Below are 17,750 nucleotides of genomic sequence, written 5' to 3'. Positions count from 1 at the left end.
CACATGAAAGCTGTATGACTCAGTTGCTACTTTTGGCCTTGTAATCCGCATGTTTGATTTGTGTCACTGTCCCTGATAAGGACAATTAGGCCTAAGTTCCGGGGCTTTGCCCCTTGCCTTCGCAACAGTCCATGTGGGCGCGAATGGAAAACATCCCGTGCCATTGTCTTGTGCGATGAACTGTTGATGCTGTTGCGTTGTCGCCATCAACACTTGCCATTTAGTACAGTTTGGCAATAAGAAATATATACATATGTGTCGAGCAGTTGGGTTACTTTTCAGAGTGAATTTAATTTTTTGGGAGTAGCTCAGTCGACTGAGAAAGGTTGTTTCTCAGTCGACGAGGCGATCGATTGATCGACCCTGGCTCCCGCCTCCCGAGTCCCGATTGATCCTGTTGGCGTTTTTTTGTGTGGGCTGGGCTGGCTCCCGATCGATCCTAGTAATGGCTAGTGGGCTTCCTTTTGGGTGGGTTAGGCTGTTCACATGCTTTAAAATTTGCACGAGAAATTTTATGTGCAATTTTAAAATTGCACGCAAACTTTATGTGCAATTTTAAAAATTTCATGTGAAATTTTATTTGCAGTTCAGAAATTGCAGTTGAAAAAATATATTTGCACTTATTTTTTGGATCGTATCAAATTAGAAAATTGCAGTTGAAAAAAATTATATGGACTCATTTTGCAGCTGAAAAAACTACAAAGTTAAATTACAGTTGAAACCACATGCAACGGGAAACATAACGGGATGTGACTTAAAAATTGCAGTTGAAACCACACGCGACGGGAAGAATAACGAGATGTGACTTAAAAAATTGCAGTTGCAACCTCCATGCAACGAAATTACGGTTCCAACCATGGCCCAACTGAATAAGCAACACATGCAACAGGAAAATTATAGTTGAAATCATTGTGCAATTGAAATAATTACGCTTGCAATGTACCGATGCTCATCTAACTCGAAAAATGACAGTTCCAACACACATACAATTTATGGTTTTCGGACTTGGCAAAAAAATAGAACACAAGAAAATATAACAAATGTGAAAATTACGTAGTATTGTGCACGTGAAAGAAAGAACAAATAAAACAAAAGGTAAGCAAAAGAGGAAAACTGAAAAAAAAAAACAGTTAATGGATTGGGTAGAGTCGAACTTGCGACCTCTTCAAAACTGCAGAGCATGCTTACCTCCGAGCCAGCCAGCTTTACCTAAGCATGTACAGTAGTTCCCTTTATTATCTCTTCGCACGAATCTTGAGGCCAAATCCGACAGTTCCTGCCGTCGACTGAGAAAAATAAATCTCAGTCGACTGATCCCTAGCAAATCCGTAATTTTTTACCCTATTATCATTTTTGTGATACAATTTATCGCATTTAGTGGAATATCCATAAATATATATCTTTTTATTTAAGCAAACTTATGACATTAATTACTCGAATCTAGGAGTACTATTTTTTCTCATTTTCCACGTTGAGCACACTCATCAAGCCTAGTTGGCATGCCACATAGGTGCCGGGTTTTCATGTGCCTTATAGCGACACGTGTTTGCTTAAATTGGTAAATTTATAGAAGTTATGACATAAATATAGAAGTTATGACACTTTGTGATACAATTTATCGCATTTCGTGGAATATCCATAAATATATATCTTTTTATTTAAGCAAACTTATGACATTAATTACTCGAATCTAGGAGTACTATTTTTTCTCATTTTCCACGTTGAGCACACTCATCAAGCCTAGTTGGCATGCCACGTAGGTGCCGGTTTTTCCATGTGCCTTATAGCGACACGTGTTTGCTTAAATTGGTAAATTTATAGAAGTTCTACTAAACGAGGCAGATTGTGTCATGAAAATGAAAACAGAGGACAAAAAAAATGGAATTCACTCTACTTTTTATGGACTGAATACAAGGTGAGTAATATGCATGCCATCACGCTCAGACTTGCACACAGCTTGTCCCTTTGGATCGCATGCTTGACTCAAAGCTCAAAATGGCTTCTCTCCTGTGCTTCTATCTTCCAGTATGACTCAGCTCAAATTCCAATCTCAAAATGGCTCAGTACTATATTAGATGGAACTATTGTGGATGGTATTTTTGCTTTGCGTAAAAATGCGTTTTCAGACGCGTAAAGCGTTAATTTAGGGAGGGGTCACAAGTGGAATATGATGCCAAACCCTAGCGATTTTTTGTTCTTTTTTTGTGGGTAGATTTTTTTATCCATCAGGAAAAATAATTAATGTTACAGAGCCTCGCCCCTCCCTAAATTACGCTAATTTAGTGAATATAGAATAAAAATTGGTTTCACTAAGATTTCATTTTAATTTGAGTAGATTACAAAACATCACCACATTTGGGGCAGAGTTTAAGGAAAACCACTTGTTTTTTTTTAACTTCTTACAAATGACCACCGTCTTTTAGGCTTCCGGTACTCCCGCGCGCGGAGTCCCACATGTCAGTGCGAGTGAGGCCAAGTTGTCCGAACCCGACCGTGCCTTAGAGCATAGTTTTGCCTGACATTTCTTGTGGGCGTGGTCGGCCTCGCCGCTTGCCCGCCCGGAGCTGCTCGCCGCGCGCCGCCCCGAGCTGCACGCCGCCCGCCCCGAACTGGTCGCTGCCTCCGCTCGCCTCCCCAAGCTGCTCGCTGCGGCCGCGCCGCCCCGAGCTGCTCGCCCCGCGCTGGTCGCTGCCTCCGCGCGCCTCCCCAAGCTGCTCGCCCCGTTAGCTCTCCATCCTCATCGTCTAATGCCCAGGGAAGAATCTCGCCTGCTATGTATCCGACGACGGCGGCGCAGAGTAGGGCAGCCCAAACTCAATCTCGACCAAACAATCAACCATTGTGGCCCAAATTCTCTATTCCCCCATTCCAATCGTGCCCCACGCCAGTCCCCAATGGTGCCCAAAATTTCCCAATTTCCAATCGTGCGAGAACATACACGGAGCAGGGGAAATACTCCAAGATTCGAGGCGCCTGCAGGTGGTGGCCGGCTGCACACCAGCGTCGAGCCGCACCACCCTGGTGCTTGGCATATTCGCCACCAAAGGTACCCAGGACGTACTGCAGCCCGCGAAACAACTCGTCACCGGCCGTCGCGTCTAGCCCCGAGCCAGTGGTTGCCGCAGGCGGCGAAGGCAGAGGATCTAGTGGTGGTGCAGCGCGCGCCGTCGCCGGCCGTCGGGTCATACTGCTCGTGAGTGAAGATGCGGACGGAGGCAGCGACCAGTGAGAATAGATAGATACAGGGAGAGCTCGGGCGGAGAGACGAGCGGCAGTGAGAAAAAGATGAAGGAGAGAGAAGAAGCTGTGGGACGCGTGCCCTTTTTCCATTGGGTGCAGTGTTTAGCTGGCGCCCCGCTTGCCCCTCTTTGGAAGGAGGTGGTCTGGCGGGGCCTGATGAAAATAGTTTTGGGCCAACGCAAAAGTTGTTCTTTGGGAACGTGGCTGGGTGCGTTTTTTCTCTCCGACGTCCCCATTTTAGCTTTTTTGGCCCTTTGGGAGACCTAGTGGAGATAATCTTAGAACCCGAACCCAACTGACCGGACGAACGTAACATTAGTTTCATCTATGTCCTCTCCCGCTCTCCTGGTTACGGCAGAAGCGATGGCGACGTCGAGGGTTGTCGATGATGGAGGCAGCGGTTGCGCCGTGGTTGACCATGGGGAGGGAGGCGTTGTGGCTGAGCCCAACCGAGCTCAGCGGAGGCGGGCGGTGGAGGTTAGACGGAGGGGTCGGTTCGGCCGATGCCAGCTAGCCAGAGCCAGCACTGGATGGACTCACTCGGCCATACACAGTAAGCGCTCGATCTTTGCTCCTCCTCTGTATATTTTTGCTCCGTAAGACAATTTGAGGCTAGTGTTCATCGGGTTTTTTTTTTGCTGATTTGGGGGCTAGGGTTGTTCGATTCGATCTCGATCTCGATTAGTATGGTTTGTCGATTAGATTGAACTGTTTGTCAATTTGGCCCATTTCTTATATGAACCTGCCCTGTTTAGGTTGGATGATGAAGTTTGGCACATTAGGATGCAGTTAGATGGCATTGGTACTTTGGAAAGGGAATTGTGAAGGTCAGATGTTAGATATTTGAATCTGGTTGGCTTGATGGAGAGTCCATGGTTTAGAAAAGATTCTTACATGTAGTTTGCGAGGCCTGGAAGTGATAGATGGAAATGTATGCAAATAAGATGAAAAATCACCACAAGAAAACCTCAAACCCGCACTATTTCTTGATTAGAGTACACTACAAGTTCTCTGGAAGTGAGTTGAGGAGGAATCAATGTTTAAACTTTAAAGACAAAGTTTTCTCCGCAAGTTTATAACAATTTTACAGATATGTCAAACACGATGTCGCACAATGACCCTTTCCTAATTAACCGGAATCATGGCTACCCCACTAATATGTAGGGATGGCTGTTCGGTTTTGAGCATTTTTCGGTACCCAGTACTCCAAAATATGAATGGGAGTGCCAAACAAATCTGACCGTCCATGTTAGAGGGCAATTTAGTCATTTTCTGAAGAGTGCCTTTTCCTTTGTAATCTCGACAGAAGCCAGTGGCCGCCGGCTCCCGACAGATCAGGAGCTTCTCGGTGGCAACCCAGCCCGATCGAATTCTCGCTAACTATTGGGAACAAAGCCGCCGATTGATTCGGAGGACGTAGGTTGCTACAGGCCGATTGATTTGCAGGACGTAGGTTGCTACAGTCCGGTTGATTTGGAGGACGTAGGCTGCTACGATTTCTCCGCCGACGGCCGCGATCCATTTTTTGACCTCTCCTACCGTGCGTTCGCGCCGCCGCCACTTGCCGATCGGTCGTCCAGCAATTTGCCGCTCGGCAGTGTCCGTTTGATTAATTGATCGGGCAAATCATGCGTGCTGTGATGCTCTGAACTCGGCATCTAACCTTGGCGTGAGTCGATCATGGACAGGAATAGCAAACAGCCCTGACCCCCGAGAGCAATCCATGGAATCACCACCGATCTGCAAATTACCTTTTTATGAGAAATAATAAATAGTGTGGTGTAAATTACGATTTTGCCCTTGGATGAAGGTACTCTGATTTTTGAATCGGCACTTCATAGGATTAATGAAGGAGTACCAAATTATACGGACCATTGGATCGAAAGAAACTGACAGTCTATATTTATTCTAGGATACAGCAAAAGAGCTCTCGGTTTTAAGCAAAAGTTCGGTTATTTTTTTGGTTTTTTAGTAATTCGGTTTATGAAAAATGTCAACAGAAATATGATCGGTTTCTGAGCTAACCGCCAATTCGGTTAACCGTATCTTTCGGTTCGGTTTTGGTTTAAACCGATATAACCGAACTTGTGTACTCACAACATCAAATCATTAATTTTAGCTCAACTTCCAACACATATATGATCAAAGTATCAAACAGGAGAAACTTTGACAAGAAAACTCTTGGAGGCTTTAAGTTGCATCAAAGTTTAAGAACACTTCATACAATTCGGTTTCGGTTAATTTGGGTTCGGTTTTCGGTTTTGGTTTATTTCGCCTACCCCTATTAATAAGCACTAAATTATAACGGAAAATTTGCATGATAGAACAAGAAGGGAGAAGACACTAGGGCAGCGGAATACCCGTCAAGCCTGGCATATGGAAGAGGATAAAGATATACGGTCTTCTTTGATGCCACAAAATGTTCTCATTGATGCCACAGTCTTCTTTATTTATTGCGCCAAGCATATGTCATCCTTAAAGTGGCTCGACAAGAACATAGGTGACCATGCTTGCCTTTTTTTTCCATTTCTACTTCGATCAGTTGGTACCGATACCAAGGAATGTTAACGACACTCCTCGTTCAATGGTAATTTGTTGTCAGCACTTTAGTAACTTGGGTACCCATAAATGACACATTTTATCAAATATGCAAACGTTGACTAGGAAGTAAACAATCTTGTAAAATATACTCGTCGGCAAGGAAATGAAGTAAGAAATTAAAGGGATCACTACCTGTTTTAGCACCACCTCCTCCGTTGGAGCACTGTTGTGCGCCTCCCCTTCAGATTTGTGCCAAATCCTAGCCCGGTGTTCTAGAAATGACCTACTCACCAGGTCCTTAAAACTAGGAACTGGATATGCAGTTGTAACAAGTTTCTTCTCCCCTGCTTCCCTTCTTCCTCCCTTGTTTTGTCCTCAGCCGAGCCGCCTCCTGCTCCTACTCCGGCGAGCTCGTCGAGCTCGAGCCGCCGTCTCCCCAGCCCAAGATCCGCGCGCGTAATATGTACTCCGCTTAACAACCTTCACCCAGTAGCTGGACCGGGCGCTTCCGCCGATCACCTCCCTGACCCCGGCAGTCAGCCCGTATTGGTTGCACACGCCACCGGCCATGTCGTTCATGATGCTAGCGCCGTCATCCCTAACGTGGAGCGCGACAGTGCACGAGCAGCCTTGAAGGCACCAGTCCACGCACTGTTGCATCGTCACATTGGTCAGTGGCGAGTCGGCCTTGAGCACGGTGGTGACTCCTGTCAGCTCCACCATGTCGTACGACGACGTCATGTTGCAGGTCAGGGGCGGCGGCCGGGGCAAGTGTATGCCGTACAGGGAGAAGTCGTCGCAGGTACCGGAGGAGGAGTAGACTCTATGGACCCCTCAGGCGTGAGGGGAAGCTCACAGAACCCGAGCGCCTTGTATGTGGTGCTGAACCCGTTGAGGCCTTGGTCAAAGAAGTAGAGGCCTAGGTTGCCGTTGTCCCCGAGCTCAAAGAATCTGACTGCCTGCAGCCCCGCGCCTGATTTCTCCACCGCTGGCAGGTTTCGCGCCATGGGCCGCCCCGACGAGTCGAGCATCGTTATCCCCGACGCATCCATTCCTGCGGAGGTCTCATTGTTGTGAGGCCTAGTAGAAGTAACGGCGGTTCCCAAAAACGAGATAGGAGTAACAATCTTGCCTTTATTTATTGTGCCGAGCATAACACCAGCTATCACTACGGTCTTTTTTGTCATCCATAGTGGGGCTCCAGACATAAACGTGGGTGACCATGCTTGCAATTTTTTTTTCCGTTTCTTCCTCAGTTGGTCCGATACTAAGCTGTTAACAACACTCCTCGTTTAATGGTGAAACTAGTTTGTTACAAACACTTTGCTAATTGAGGTACCCACAAATGACACATTAATTTATGAATTGTGCAAACGTTGAAACTAATCATTCCATTAAAAGTAATACCACACTAATTGCAATGATAGATGACTATTGTTTGCATGTGAACATGCAAATAAGATGAAGAAACACCATGTTGTAGTAAAATAAAACCCTTATATGTGCCGGACCATAAATCCTACGTGGCGACGACCGAGTCAACATTTTGCAAGCACGAGTCAAGACGCCCACATGGCGCGGTCAATCCTACATGACCAAGAAGACTAATCAACAAGTCAAACCTCTCATGCCATGGTCAAGGGGTCAAATGAGATAGAGTAGGGGACAAGAAAGATGAGGGGAGGGCGCCCTAGTCCATGGTGGACCATGGACCAAGCCCTACCTTCCTCATATGGTGCACACAAAATCTATGGACCAAAGGAGCTATTTTTACCATTTTGCCCCCATTTTTCTTTCTCCCTCAAGGGTAGCCATGGTCTTTTGTCATGGATCCCTAGGCTATAAATACCCTCCCATGGGGGCATGTATCATTAACTCTCACTTGAATAAACTCAAGGGGAGAGGGCTAGAGAGCCTCTTTGAGAGGAGCTCTAGTTTCGGGATCTCGGGAAGCCTCGTTCGGCCCAAGCCCGAAGGAGAGGGAGTCGGGTTAGAGTCCTAAGGATATCTCAACCTCGCTACTTGAGAAGCCTCGTTCGGCCCAAGTACGAGACGGTCCCTTTCGACCTCTCGCTAAGTGATTCGGGGAGCCTCGATCGACCCAAACGTTTTGGCTAACGACCCCCTCGAAGCCTCTCCTAACATAGGACTAAGTCGCACCGCAGGGTCGACCGAACATATTCAAAAAATATCGACGTGTCAACTTGTCCAAGTGTACGGCGACCTTCGCTATAAGACCGGCGTACACGCCCTACTTTTATACTCGCATTTGTGCCATCGAGTTTTGGCACCCCTTACTCTAATTATTGTCGAGAACAACAACAGTGGCGCCGACCGTGGGGAACCCTCGCCGCAATTGAAAATTTAATGGCCGCGGTGAAGCCTACTTCATCGAGTACCCAACTTGCCGCGAAGTCTACACGGTTGCAAACTAAGAAATCAAGTGCCTCGGGGGCTCCCGAGGAAGAAGGAAACCTCACCAATGCGGACGCTGCCGCAAGCATGGTCGCCACGACGGAAGTCGCAGTCGCCCCTCCGTTACCGGCCGTCCCCGGAAAGAACCGAGGTGCTCGAAACCGTCATAGGCGGTCTCTCGACACTCACCAACGTAGTGGCAAGGATCGGCGAGCTGCCTACTGTTGCCGCCCCCGCAGGGGATACGAAACTCGGCATGCCTCGCAACTTAGGAGCCAATTAGTAAGTTTCTTAACTCCTAAATTCATATCGATCGGGTGTGCCCTGCCACACTTCTTGGATTAGGCTGCTAGAAAAGATGGAGGTCTTGTCTTTATTGTTGGAAGATGTTAGATGCAAACTCTGTGCCTGCCATTAGATCTGCACCGGAGGTACGTCTTAAGGTGATCATTGAACTTTCCGTATGGTTTGATGTGGGTCGTCTGAGAGTGGCTTTCTTGTGGTTGTCATGGTCGGAACAAAATAAATCTAATAGAGGGGAATCTGTTTCCTCTATCAAGGAATTCCACTTCAGCGTCCGATTTCAGGGTAATGAAGGAATTTTTTGGAAGGAGAATATGCCCAGGCTGCGGAGTGAATGTCTCACTCGCATTTTCTCCTGGCTCTCCTCCTTCAGAACCGCATCCTCACTGCCGACAGACTCGCCATTTGTGGATGGCCCCACGACCCGATTTGTCAGCTTTGTTTAGGAGCCCCAGAGACCGCCACCCACTTATGCAAGGACTGCCCGTTTACTAGAGACGTTTGGACGTTGGTGTCTGCCTGATCGGGTGAGCATGCGGCCCTGACTAAGTCTTTCTGTCTCCATCGACGCCTGGTGGGGGATGCCTCTCCCTCCTCTCCGGGCGGCCAAGATTGCTAAGAGAACGATGAGTGGTCAAGTCATCTCTGGTGGAATGCTTGGAAGGAGTAAAACCGCCGCATATTCTCCCTGGCGCGTCTCACCTACGTTGAGGTCGCCCACCTGGCCTTCGAGGATATTGCTCATCGTAACTTGGCTTTCGGCCTTTTGGCCGTTGGTCATGCCATAGAGCCGGACTAGATTTGGTCAGTTTGGTTTCGTGGTTTTGGCGCGTTTCCCCCTTAAAAACGTCGCCTCCATGTAAATATTATTTGCTCTCTTCTTATTGAAAAGGCAGTGCTCCTGCCAGTTCCTCAAAAAAAAATGTCTCACCGGCAGAAGACTCGTGCTGATTTCATCAAAGTGAATTGTGATGGTGTACGTCTTCAAGTCTACCACGTCTAGTACGTGGTGGCAAGGGATTCAACGGGTGATATTATCTTTGCTGCTGCCGGATCGATCAGTCAAGCCATGGACGCTTTACAATATGCTGAGGCGGAGGCGATGATCAGAGGGCCGGCCGGGGTTCTATATGCTGAGAATTTGTGCATGAGGAAGATATATAATCCTGAGACTGACAGCCAACTCCTCGAACGTGCGGTCACTTCGGCTAATCATGATGCGCGCTGCTCCTCTTTGGAATGATGTTTAGGGAGATCAAGTACTGTATCTCTTAAGTTTTGGCTTCGTAGAGTCTAAGATTCTCTATTGTCCACACGCACTTGTAATAATCTACCTTATGTACTGGCTACTTTGGGTGTGGGGCGTGAACAAGCCGACCACGAGGTCGATCTGGATGAACTTAACCCCGGACGATGCAATTCGTCTTGCGGCCAACGACTTGTCGTGCCTGCAGTTTAACGGAATGCATGTATTCCTATCCAAAAAAAATTACTCCTATATGCAACAAGAAGAAGTATATAGATCGTCGCATAGGCTATAGTCGTAGTAAAGCTTAAAATTTCGTAAGAAGAAAGAGGCAGCACCGTACGAAAGCACAAAACCTAGGTCAATACACACTCCAAGATCCAGGAGAACAAAGTAGAGAGAAGCGGGATCGCAGGTTCGCTCACCTTCCAACGGCCGACGACGTGGCTGTCCGGGTCAGCAGTGAGCGCGCGCTGCGCGTCTTCGCGGCGCTTGAATTGGACGAAGGCGAAGCCCCGTGGCATGCCCGTGCGCTTGTGCTTGGGCTGGAACACCGAGGCCACCTCGCCGAACTTGGCGAAGTGCTCGCGGAGCATGGCCACGGTGATACTGCTCTTGCTGGCGCCTAAACCGACGAACAGCTTCCGGTCTTGCGGCGATGGGGGCGTCTCTGCCGGCGGAATGCTCGACGATGACATCGTACTCGTCTGAGATCGAATTCTTCGCTCAACCTCTCCGCTCAGCGCGCTCCTGCCGGCGCCACCAAACTAGGGTTTCAACTGTTGTCGATTGGGCGGCCGGATTCGCGTTTTGCGCGTGTGATGGTCTGATCGACGGAGCGGAATGGGGGGAGACAGATAAGGAAAGTTGGTCGGAGCAAGGGGAGATAGAGCGAGAGATAGTCGGTTCACGATGGGTCGGCCTGCTCCTACGGGGATAGGTTCACGACGTACGGGCCGGGTTAACAAGCGAAGCGCCGAAGCCGCGAGCCTTACCCTGCGGCTTGCGGTCGGATAATGGTCCTCCGAGGCAGGAGCTCGTAGTCGGGTGGTCCTCTGACGCTTCGACGCCGGCGGGCCGCGCGCCTAGTCCTGCAGTTGGGCAGGGTCCCTGGACGGGACGGAGAGTCTCCGGCCTCTGCAACACCTCCACCGAGACAGAGCGAGTCGATCCGTCGTGGTCTCGTGGAGCAGACGAGTGAGAACTGAGACCACGAAGAAGCTGCTTGGTAGAGGTAGCGGCCGGGATAATATTGAGCAGGGCATAGAGCTGAATAATGGTCTGAGGGTTGGATATTCTAGGGTCTTGGAAAGACATTTTTTTGCACCTCTCGGGGTAACAAAAATACGAGAAGGGTACTGCTCACAGGAAGATGTACTCACAGGAAGATGGTGGCTTGCTTTGACTAGTATTTTTTTTTTTGACATATGCTTAGGTTAGCAACGATAAGATTACAAAATGTTTGTTGATTTTATTTTCTTTTGCGCAAACGTATGTTGATTAGTGGGTGCAGTTAATTGTATTTGTATGATGTAAAATGATGATATGAAATATGCAATGTACTTAATGTGATGTCGAAAATGTGAATGTGTATCGAAATGAAATCACGAGCGCCGTTTCTGGCCGCGTGGACCATACCTCATTGTACCGAGTAGTGCTTCTGGCCAGGTATTCAAGATTGTGTTGCAACCACAAAACACTTTGGCACACACATCCCATGGACCAGATTTCATCCTGGTGCAAAAATTCTGCCTCCGAGAACTGGACTCGCAACTGAGAAAATCTGCTTGGTGAAGTGTATGCGCAGCATGTTCATCCAAGAAAGAAAATTATGTCTCAAAAAACAGGAAAGGTTTGCCGACAATGGAAGGATCACTTTGTGATTAACCGACTACACAGCATCTGACAACACACCTTAGATTGTGGTATCTACATGAATCCCATATCAACGTGGCCAAGCAGCACTTACACTTTCTAAAAAAAAGTACTTACAGACCAGCACTATTGCTGTTTTCTATGTACACAGAAGATGCCGGTGCGTACATAAGGTTGCAACTAGAATCAAACAGAGTAAACCCATGATATACAATACCTGGCGCCTGCCATGATTCTGCTGCCACGCAGTTCCTAAGATCCTTCAGTAACAGCAAGTGTTCCTGAAACACAACCTTGTGTTCATCACCGGACGGAGTAGTATAGCAGGAGTGAGCTGACTGGGATTCATTATTTACTAGCCGTCCCTTAATTAATCATCATCCTCATCCTCCAGGTCACTGAAAGACACATCTTCGTCCTGACAAGCTAAAGTGACGTTGCCTGTTTTGCTGGATACATGCTCCATATCTTCTAACCACTCCTCCACTTCTTTGTCGTCATCATCCTCTGCGGTATGAAGGCTAGGCTTCACAGCAAGTATACTCTTGATCTCATTTGTCACCACCATTTCCTCAATTACAGACTTGTCGACCATTTCTGGCTCAGAGGTTAAAATAGGATGCTTGACAGTCTCAATGCCGCGCAAAGGATCAGGAATTGGTTCTTGGAATGATACTGCTTCAAATATTTCACTCTTGCACTGGATGCTTGAGGGCAAGAACTCGCTATCTTCTGCTTGGGTAGATGAAACATTTCTGCTTCCTGATGGCCCCCCAGGCCCCTCAGATCCTAACTTTTTCATCTTCGGGGAGCTTTGCAATAATTCTTCTCTTGCTTCCAGGATCTGCATGAATGAGAATATCTTAAGGTGGTATTTATAACAGGTCAACACGAGACAGCCTGTCCAACATTACCAGAAGAAAACTATCTGTTATTTGACTTACTGGAGGCTTCTTTTGCACCCTACATCAATTCTAGAGAAGCTAAAAAAACATCCAACAATTTCCTGCGACCCATCTGTAACTGCTGGATTAGGTTGCCTAAACCACGTCCTGCCCCATAATTCCGTGTCCCATCGACACACCTCCTTGTTCAGGGGCATGAGTTGAAGGGTTTGCTCTGCACACTTTCCCATCAGGTGTTTGCTAAAATGCTACTCCCTCCGTCCAACAAAAGATGTCTCAAGTTTGTCAAAATTTGGATGTATCTAGACATGACTTAGTGTATAGATCATGTCTAGATACATCCAAATTTTGACAAACTGAGACATCTTTTGTTGGACGGAGGGAGTATTTGAGATTTTAAAAAAATTCTAGGTTGTCTGATTATGTTTTATGAAAACTTTTTCGCTGACGGATCAACGAGTTAGTCAGGACAACATATGCCTTTATTGATATCTCCAGCTCCTACACTAATGATATTTTGGTTGGCCAAGGGAAATTTACCATGTGCCTTTTGGTATGTGAAAGATGTGAGCTTCTTCCATTCAAATATAACCAAGTATTGGGAGTGTTAACACTATAAATAATTTGCATTGGTATTCATGGCAAAGCGAGTTCAAGTCTTAGTAAATGTGTTCTGTTCACTTGGTTAATAAGTGAGTTCCCTGTCATTCATCTCACACAGAAAGCTAAAAAATATGCATTGGTATGGTAGGTTTAACAGTTAAAATATGTTGACTAATTTACCTTCACGTTTATCTCGCCATGATTTTGTACTTTTCAGGATATTGTGGTAGATAATGTCAGTTGGCCTCATCTAAAGGTAATAAGCATTTGCTCAGTGAACAATTAAACCCCTTAATACTACTTCGACAGTCATGGGCGCCTGCGCAGACCCAGCGCCCAGAATTTTCAAAAAATAAATTAAGAATCCACCAGTCCAGCTGCACCTTTGGAACAACTTGTGAAGCCATTAGTGCTCATGGTCACAGCCCACCAACTTGTGAAGCCCAATTTTCTTCCGTGAACTATTATTATTGTAGTTTTTGCAAATTTCAAACGTCTACTCATTGAAATTATAATGATGTGAAACTTTATGAAACTACATTGTACTTTTCGAGAAATCAAATTGCATGTTATAAGTGGACATCCAACACAAAAATTATGGGTACGCCTGTACGTGGAAAAAAAATTGCAAGTAAATATAGTGGTATTTTCTTCTTTAGATTGAGTCTGTGTGGCAACCTTTTCCCAAATATTACAATTGGCCCTGTTGCTATATAGGTGAAGTCTTTTTTCCACTCTGTTTCCGAGTTCAACCTTTTGCTGCATTTTCGCTATCTATTTGCTCTGCAGAGCTAAATTGTGCTATTGTTGATGGCGCTCAGGTATGCTGTGTGTTCAATCTCAGTAATTATCCTCCTTTAAAGCCTGTTGAAGTGTTGATCCAAGAAAAAAGCTAGAAAATCCATTGTTTAGCATGCATGGATACATCTACTTTAAGGATGGAGGACATAGCCACTCATTGAGGAACTATTGAGTCACTAATTAGATATTAGCTGCTCTAATTAAGTAACTACTTGAACTTAAAAAAAATACATCATAGACTCATAGTGCACCACATCATCTGACTATTAAGACATTTGGAGTTTAATTATGAGGCTAAACCCAAATGGTGATAGAGTTTATCCACGTACCAAGCTGCACACTGTGTATACATGCAGGACTGCGCCCAACTGTTATTGGTGAGGCCCTGAACTGGTATGTAATCTATACATTTTACTCTAATAAAGAATGCACAGTCGGGTTTGCACCAGCAAGTACTAAATTTTTATATCCGGGGCACATGCAATTAGAATTTGCACCTACAAGTATTAAACTTTAACCCTTTTGATGCTTTACGTCTAAGATATGATCAAAAGTATAATTTGGCTATTAGCTATATTTACAAGTGATGCTCCATTATTTTATGTTAGTAAAATACTATTGAGATACTCAGACATAGAGAAATAGTTCATAGCAATCTAACTCGACATTGGGTACCTCACCTATCATTAGCAAGGGTGATAACAGATTAATGAGTAGTTGCTGCTGTAGAACAAATATACTTATAAGCAGATAGATTCAACGTGCATGGCTGAGCAGACGATATCCACAGTTAATTTTGGAAGTTCATGTTCATTAGTCAGATCAATCAACCTGGTTCCTCAGCTTAGAAGTTCCAGACGTATCTTCATAGTGCTATTTGACAATGTGTTCGATCAAATATTCAATTATATATTTTATCAAATTGCATAGAATAAAGCAACAGGGCATTTCACTATTTCCTGCTTAATAAAAATATGTCGTATTGCTGGAAAAGCATAGATTTAAAAGGGGTCAAGAGATGGTTTCCCGGTAGTAGACATTACAACTACAACTCCAAAAGTAACTTTGCATATATTGTCATCTGGAAATAAATGGTCCCATTTGGAAACAGGTACATATGATCAAATGTGTGGGCACATGTTTCCGTTTACAAAGTTATTGTAGGGTTGTATGTATTGCAGCAGGATGACATGAAAATCATAATAACAAAGGATGATTTTTGACAAAAACAGAAAGAATATGACAAGAGAATGGAGTATACTTGTGTCGTTGAAAGAAGTTCAGCATCTTGCATGTTGAGCTTTGAGTGAAGAAGTACAAAATAGATCTTCCAGAAGCATGCTTCACTCATATTCGTAGAACAAAGTTCAGTCCTGAGATATGATAAGCTTGGTACAATACGCTCTATAGCCAATGCATGTTCACATTGTGTATCTGACAGTTCAAAATCTATGCACCAAAAAGCATAGCAGGTATAAGCAAAGGAATTGAGCAAACCAGCCTGGTATATTGGTAAGCAGGACTGGCATGATGGAACAGGAAGCAAGAATAGCCACAAGTAAGTACAACCCCTACATAATGAGAGCCAGAGCACAATGTTGAGCATTTGATAATGAGTACTCCATAAAGATCATTCCAAACCACATCTGTTACCAATACTATGCCAAGTCGGTGTAAACAAGTGCAGTAGCAAAAGGAAGTATCATGGCCAACAAATTTAGTAGGTAGGGAAAATTATGATTATGCCCTAAACAACAGGAAGATTGCATCATATGCTACATCTATATATAAAATCTAAAATCTACAAAACTTGATAGATAAAATATAGTTGGTTGAGTTACAAAAAAAAAAGCCGGTTCAATTACATTTTGCCCATGTACTAATAACATCGTATCATCAGGGAGTCCCTGGACAAAAAAGCTTTGTCACATTGAGCGGCTTGCTGTTTTCTTATTTACGTCTGGGCAGGTCTTGTAGATCAGTAAATGACAAAGTCAATCCTGATGTTTCTGCAGAAACTGTGGCTTCATAATAATTTGATGCTGCCAATACATGTTAAGCAATAAAATTTTCATCATCAGCATTTATGAGAAGGACCAGACTGGGAACTAGAACAAATTGACCAACATGACTCATTCTTTCTCATCAATAAGTTAGCAGTATATACTTCAAATATTTCCTCAATTACAAGTACTCCTACTAACTATCTCCTCAAATTAATGTACTCCCTCCGTCCAACAAAAGATGTCTCAAGTTTGTAAAAATTTGGATGTATTAGACATGACTTAGTGTATAGATGCATTCAAATTTAGTCAAAGTTGAGACATCCTTTGTTGGACGGAGGGAATAATCAAAATGGCAAACTCAACCTAAAACCAAGACTGGACTAAAATGGAAAGAGTAACCAACACCCACTTCAGGCAGCCATTCTGTCTAGTATCTGCAAATGCAATAAGATAGAAGGCTAACATAATACATTCATTCAAACCACAAATCCTTGACAAACCTTCACAAATTTAAGCAAATTTAGTCCACTTCAACGTGCTATACTAGTGAATTTGAGCTGGAGCTACAACTCTCATCTCTCGACACTCAGCAAATCCACTCCTCCACTAACCATATATACGCAGTACAATCATTAATAGAGCAAAACTCCGAAGATCCACATAAAACCGCCTAAGTCCACTCTACAAATCTTAGTTTCAGAATTCAGAGCCTTCTGGTGCAGTTACATCTCTTGAAACCAAATGATTGCACAGTTAACAACAATAGCTAGTTCAATATAAATAAAACACCAGCAGAAAAGTTCGATACTGCTAACTCTTACCATCGGTTTGCCGGTCGTTGACGAATAGGGGGAAATCGCGCCACGTCTCGGGTTGCGTTGAGATGTGCCTCACAAAGACCACCACCTCCTCGGTCACACCGACCGCCTCGACCTGCTCCTCCTCCTCATCCTCCACGAAAGGCAGGAACGACGACGCGATCTTGGAGATCTCAGCCATGGCGTTGGCGTTCGATAGGATCGAGATGCCGCTCCTCACCCTACCCCCGATCTCCGCCAGGTCACTTCGGATCCCAGCGACCCGCGGGGACTGAGCTCCACTACTCTCCCCATCCGCCGCCACCGTCTCGACTGCCTCTGCCTCGGCCTGCGGCGGCGGCGCGAGGAAGGAGGCAACGCCCCAGAAGCGTCGGCTGAGGGACTCGGTCAGCTCCGAGATGTCGCCTTTGACTCCACGGCCAGGGGTGTCCGGCTGCTCGTCCTTTTCGTCGTCAGCGTTGGGGGGGTGGGCGGCGTGATCCGGACTTTTTTCGCCGGAGGTTTCCACGGAATCGTCGTCGTCGGAGGGGGCGGAGGATAGGGTGGCCGCGATGGAGCGCGCGAGCCATGACATCGCCGCCGTCCGAGCCGCGGAGTGTGGAGTGGGGCGGCGGGTCAAGTGGCGGAAGTTGGAAAGTGACCTGCCGGCGCATCGGAGGACTAGCGCATACTATCGGGTAAAATTATTCTACGGACAGGATGGAGTTTAGTTAGAATCTCAAGACATAACTTACAGCTTAACTTGGCCAAACATGAAGTGCCGAAAAATAACCATCGAAAACCAAAGTTTCTCCATAACTTCACGCGTTCCCTGCTTGGCTGCTTCTTTTTTTAAAAAAAAACGCGTTCCCTGCTTACAGGTAGTGACACTACTTTGCTTAAGCGTGATGCATTGATGTGATGGTGGTGTGTTTTGTTTCTCCCACTTTTCTCTCCCAGTCTTCCCTAATCGCTTTAGTGTCAAAATTAACGGCTGACTCACGGCCGGCCCGGGCAC

The 17,750-nt window shown here is 45.7% G+C and overlaps 2 protein-coding genes across 2 annotated transcripts; both read right to left on the bottom strand.

Moving 5' to 3' along the window:
- Positions 1–6,579: 6,579 nt before the first annotated feature.
- On the bottom strand, positions 6,580–11,405 carry LOC112270567 (nuclear localization sequence-binding protein-like). Its single transcript, XM_024458274.1, has 2 exons — positions 10,171–11,405; positions 6,580–6,835 (listed from the first exon to the last, which is right to left on the bottom strand). Exons 1-2 carry the CDS (start codon positions 10,441–10,443, stop codon positions 6,815–6,817), a joined length of 294 nt encoding a protein of 97 aa, XP_024314042.1. The 5' UTR covers positions 10,444–11,405; the 3' UTR covers positions 6,580–6,814.
- Positions 11,406–11,559: 154 nt separating this feature from the next.
- Positions 11,560–17,429, bottom strand: LOC100835721. The gene is made up of 3 exons (XM_003569848.4): positions 16,757–17,429; positions 15,191–15,378; positions 11,560–12,464 (listed from the first exon to the last, which is right to left on the bottom strand). The coding sequence occupies exons 1-3, from the start codon at positions 17,325–17,327 to the stop codon at positions 11,991–11,993; spliced, it is 1,233 nt and encodes a 410-aa protein (XP_003569896.1). The 5' UTR covers positions 17,328–17,429; the 3' UTR covers positions 11,560–11,990.
- Positions 17,430–17,750: the final 321 nt, after the last annotated feature.

The sequence above is a fragment of the Brachypodium distachyon genome, chromosome 2, assembly GCF_000005505.3.
Source record: "Brachypodium distachyon strain Bd21 chromosome 2, Brachypodium_distachyon_v3.0, whole genome shotgun sequence".
NCBI classification, from domain to species: domain Eukaryota; kingdom Viridiplantae; phylum Streptophyta; class Magnoliopsida; order Poales; family Poaceae; genus Brachypodium; species Brachypodium distachyon.
This window is presented reverse-complemented; position numbering and strand designations above follow the sequence as displayed.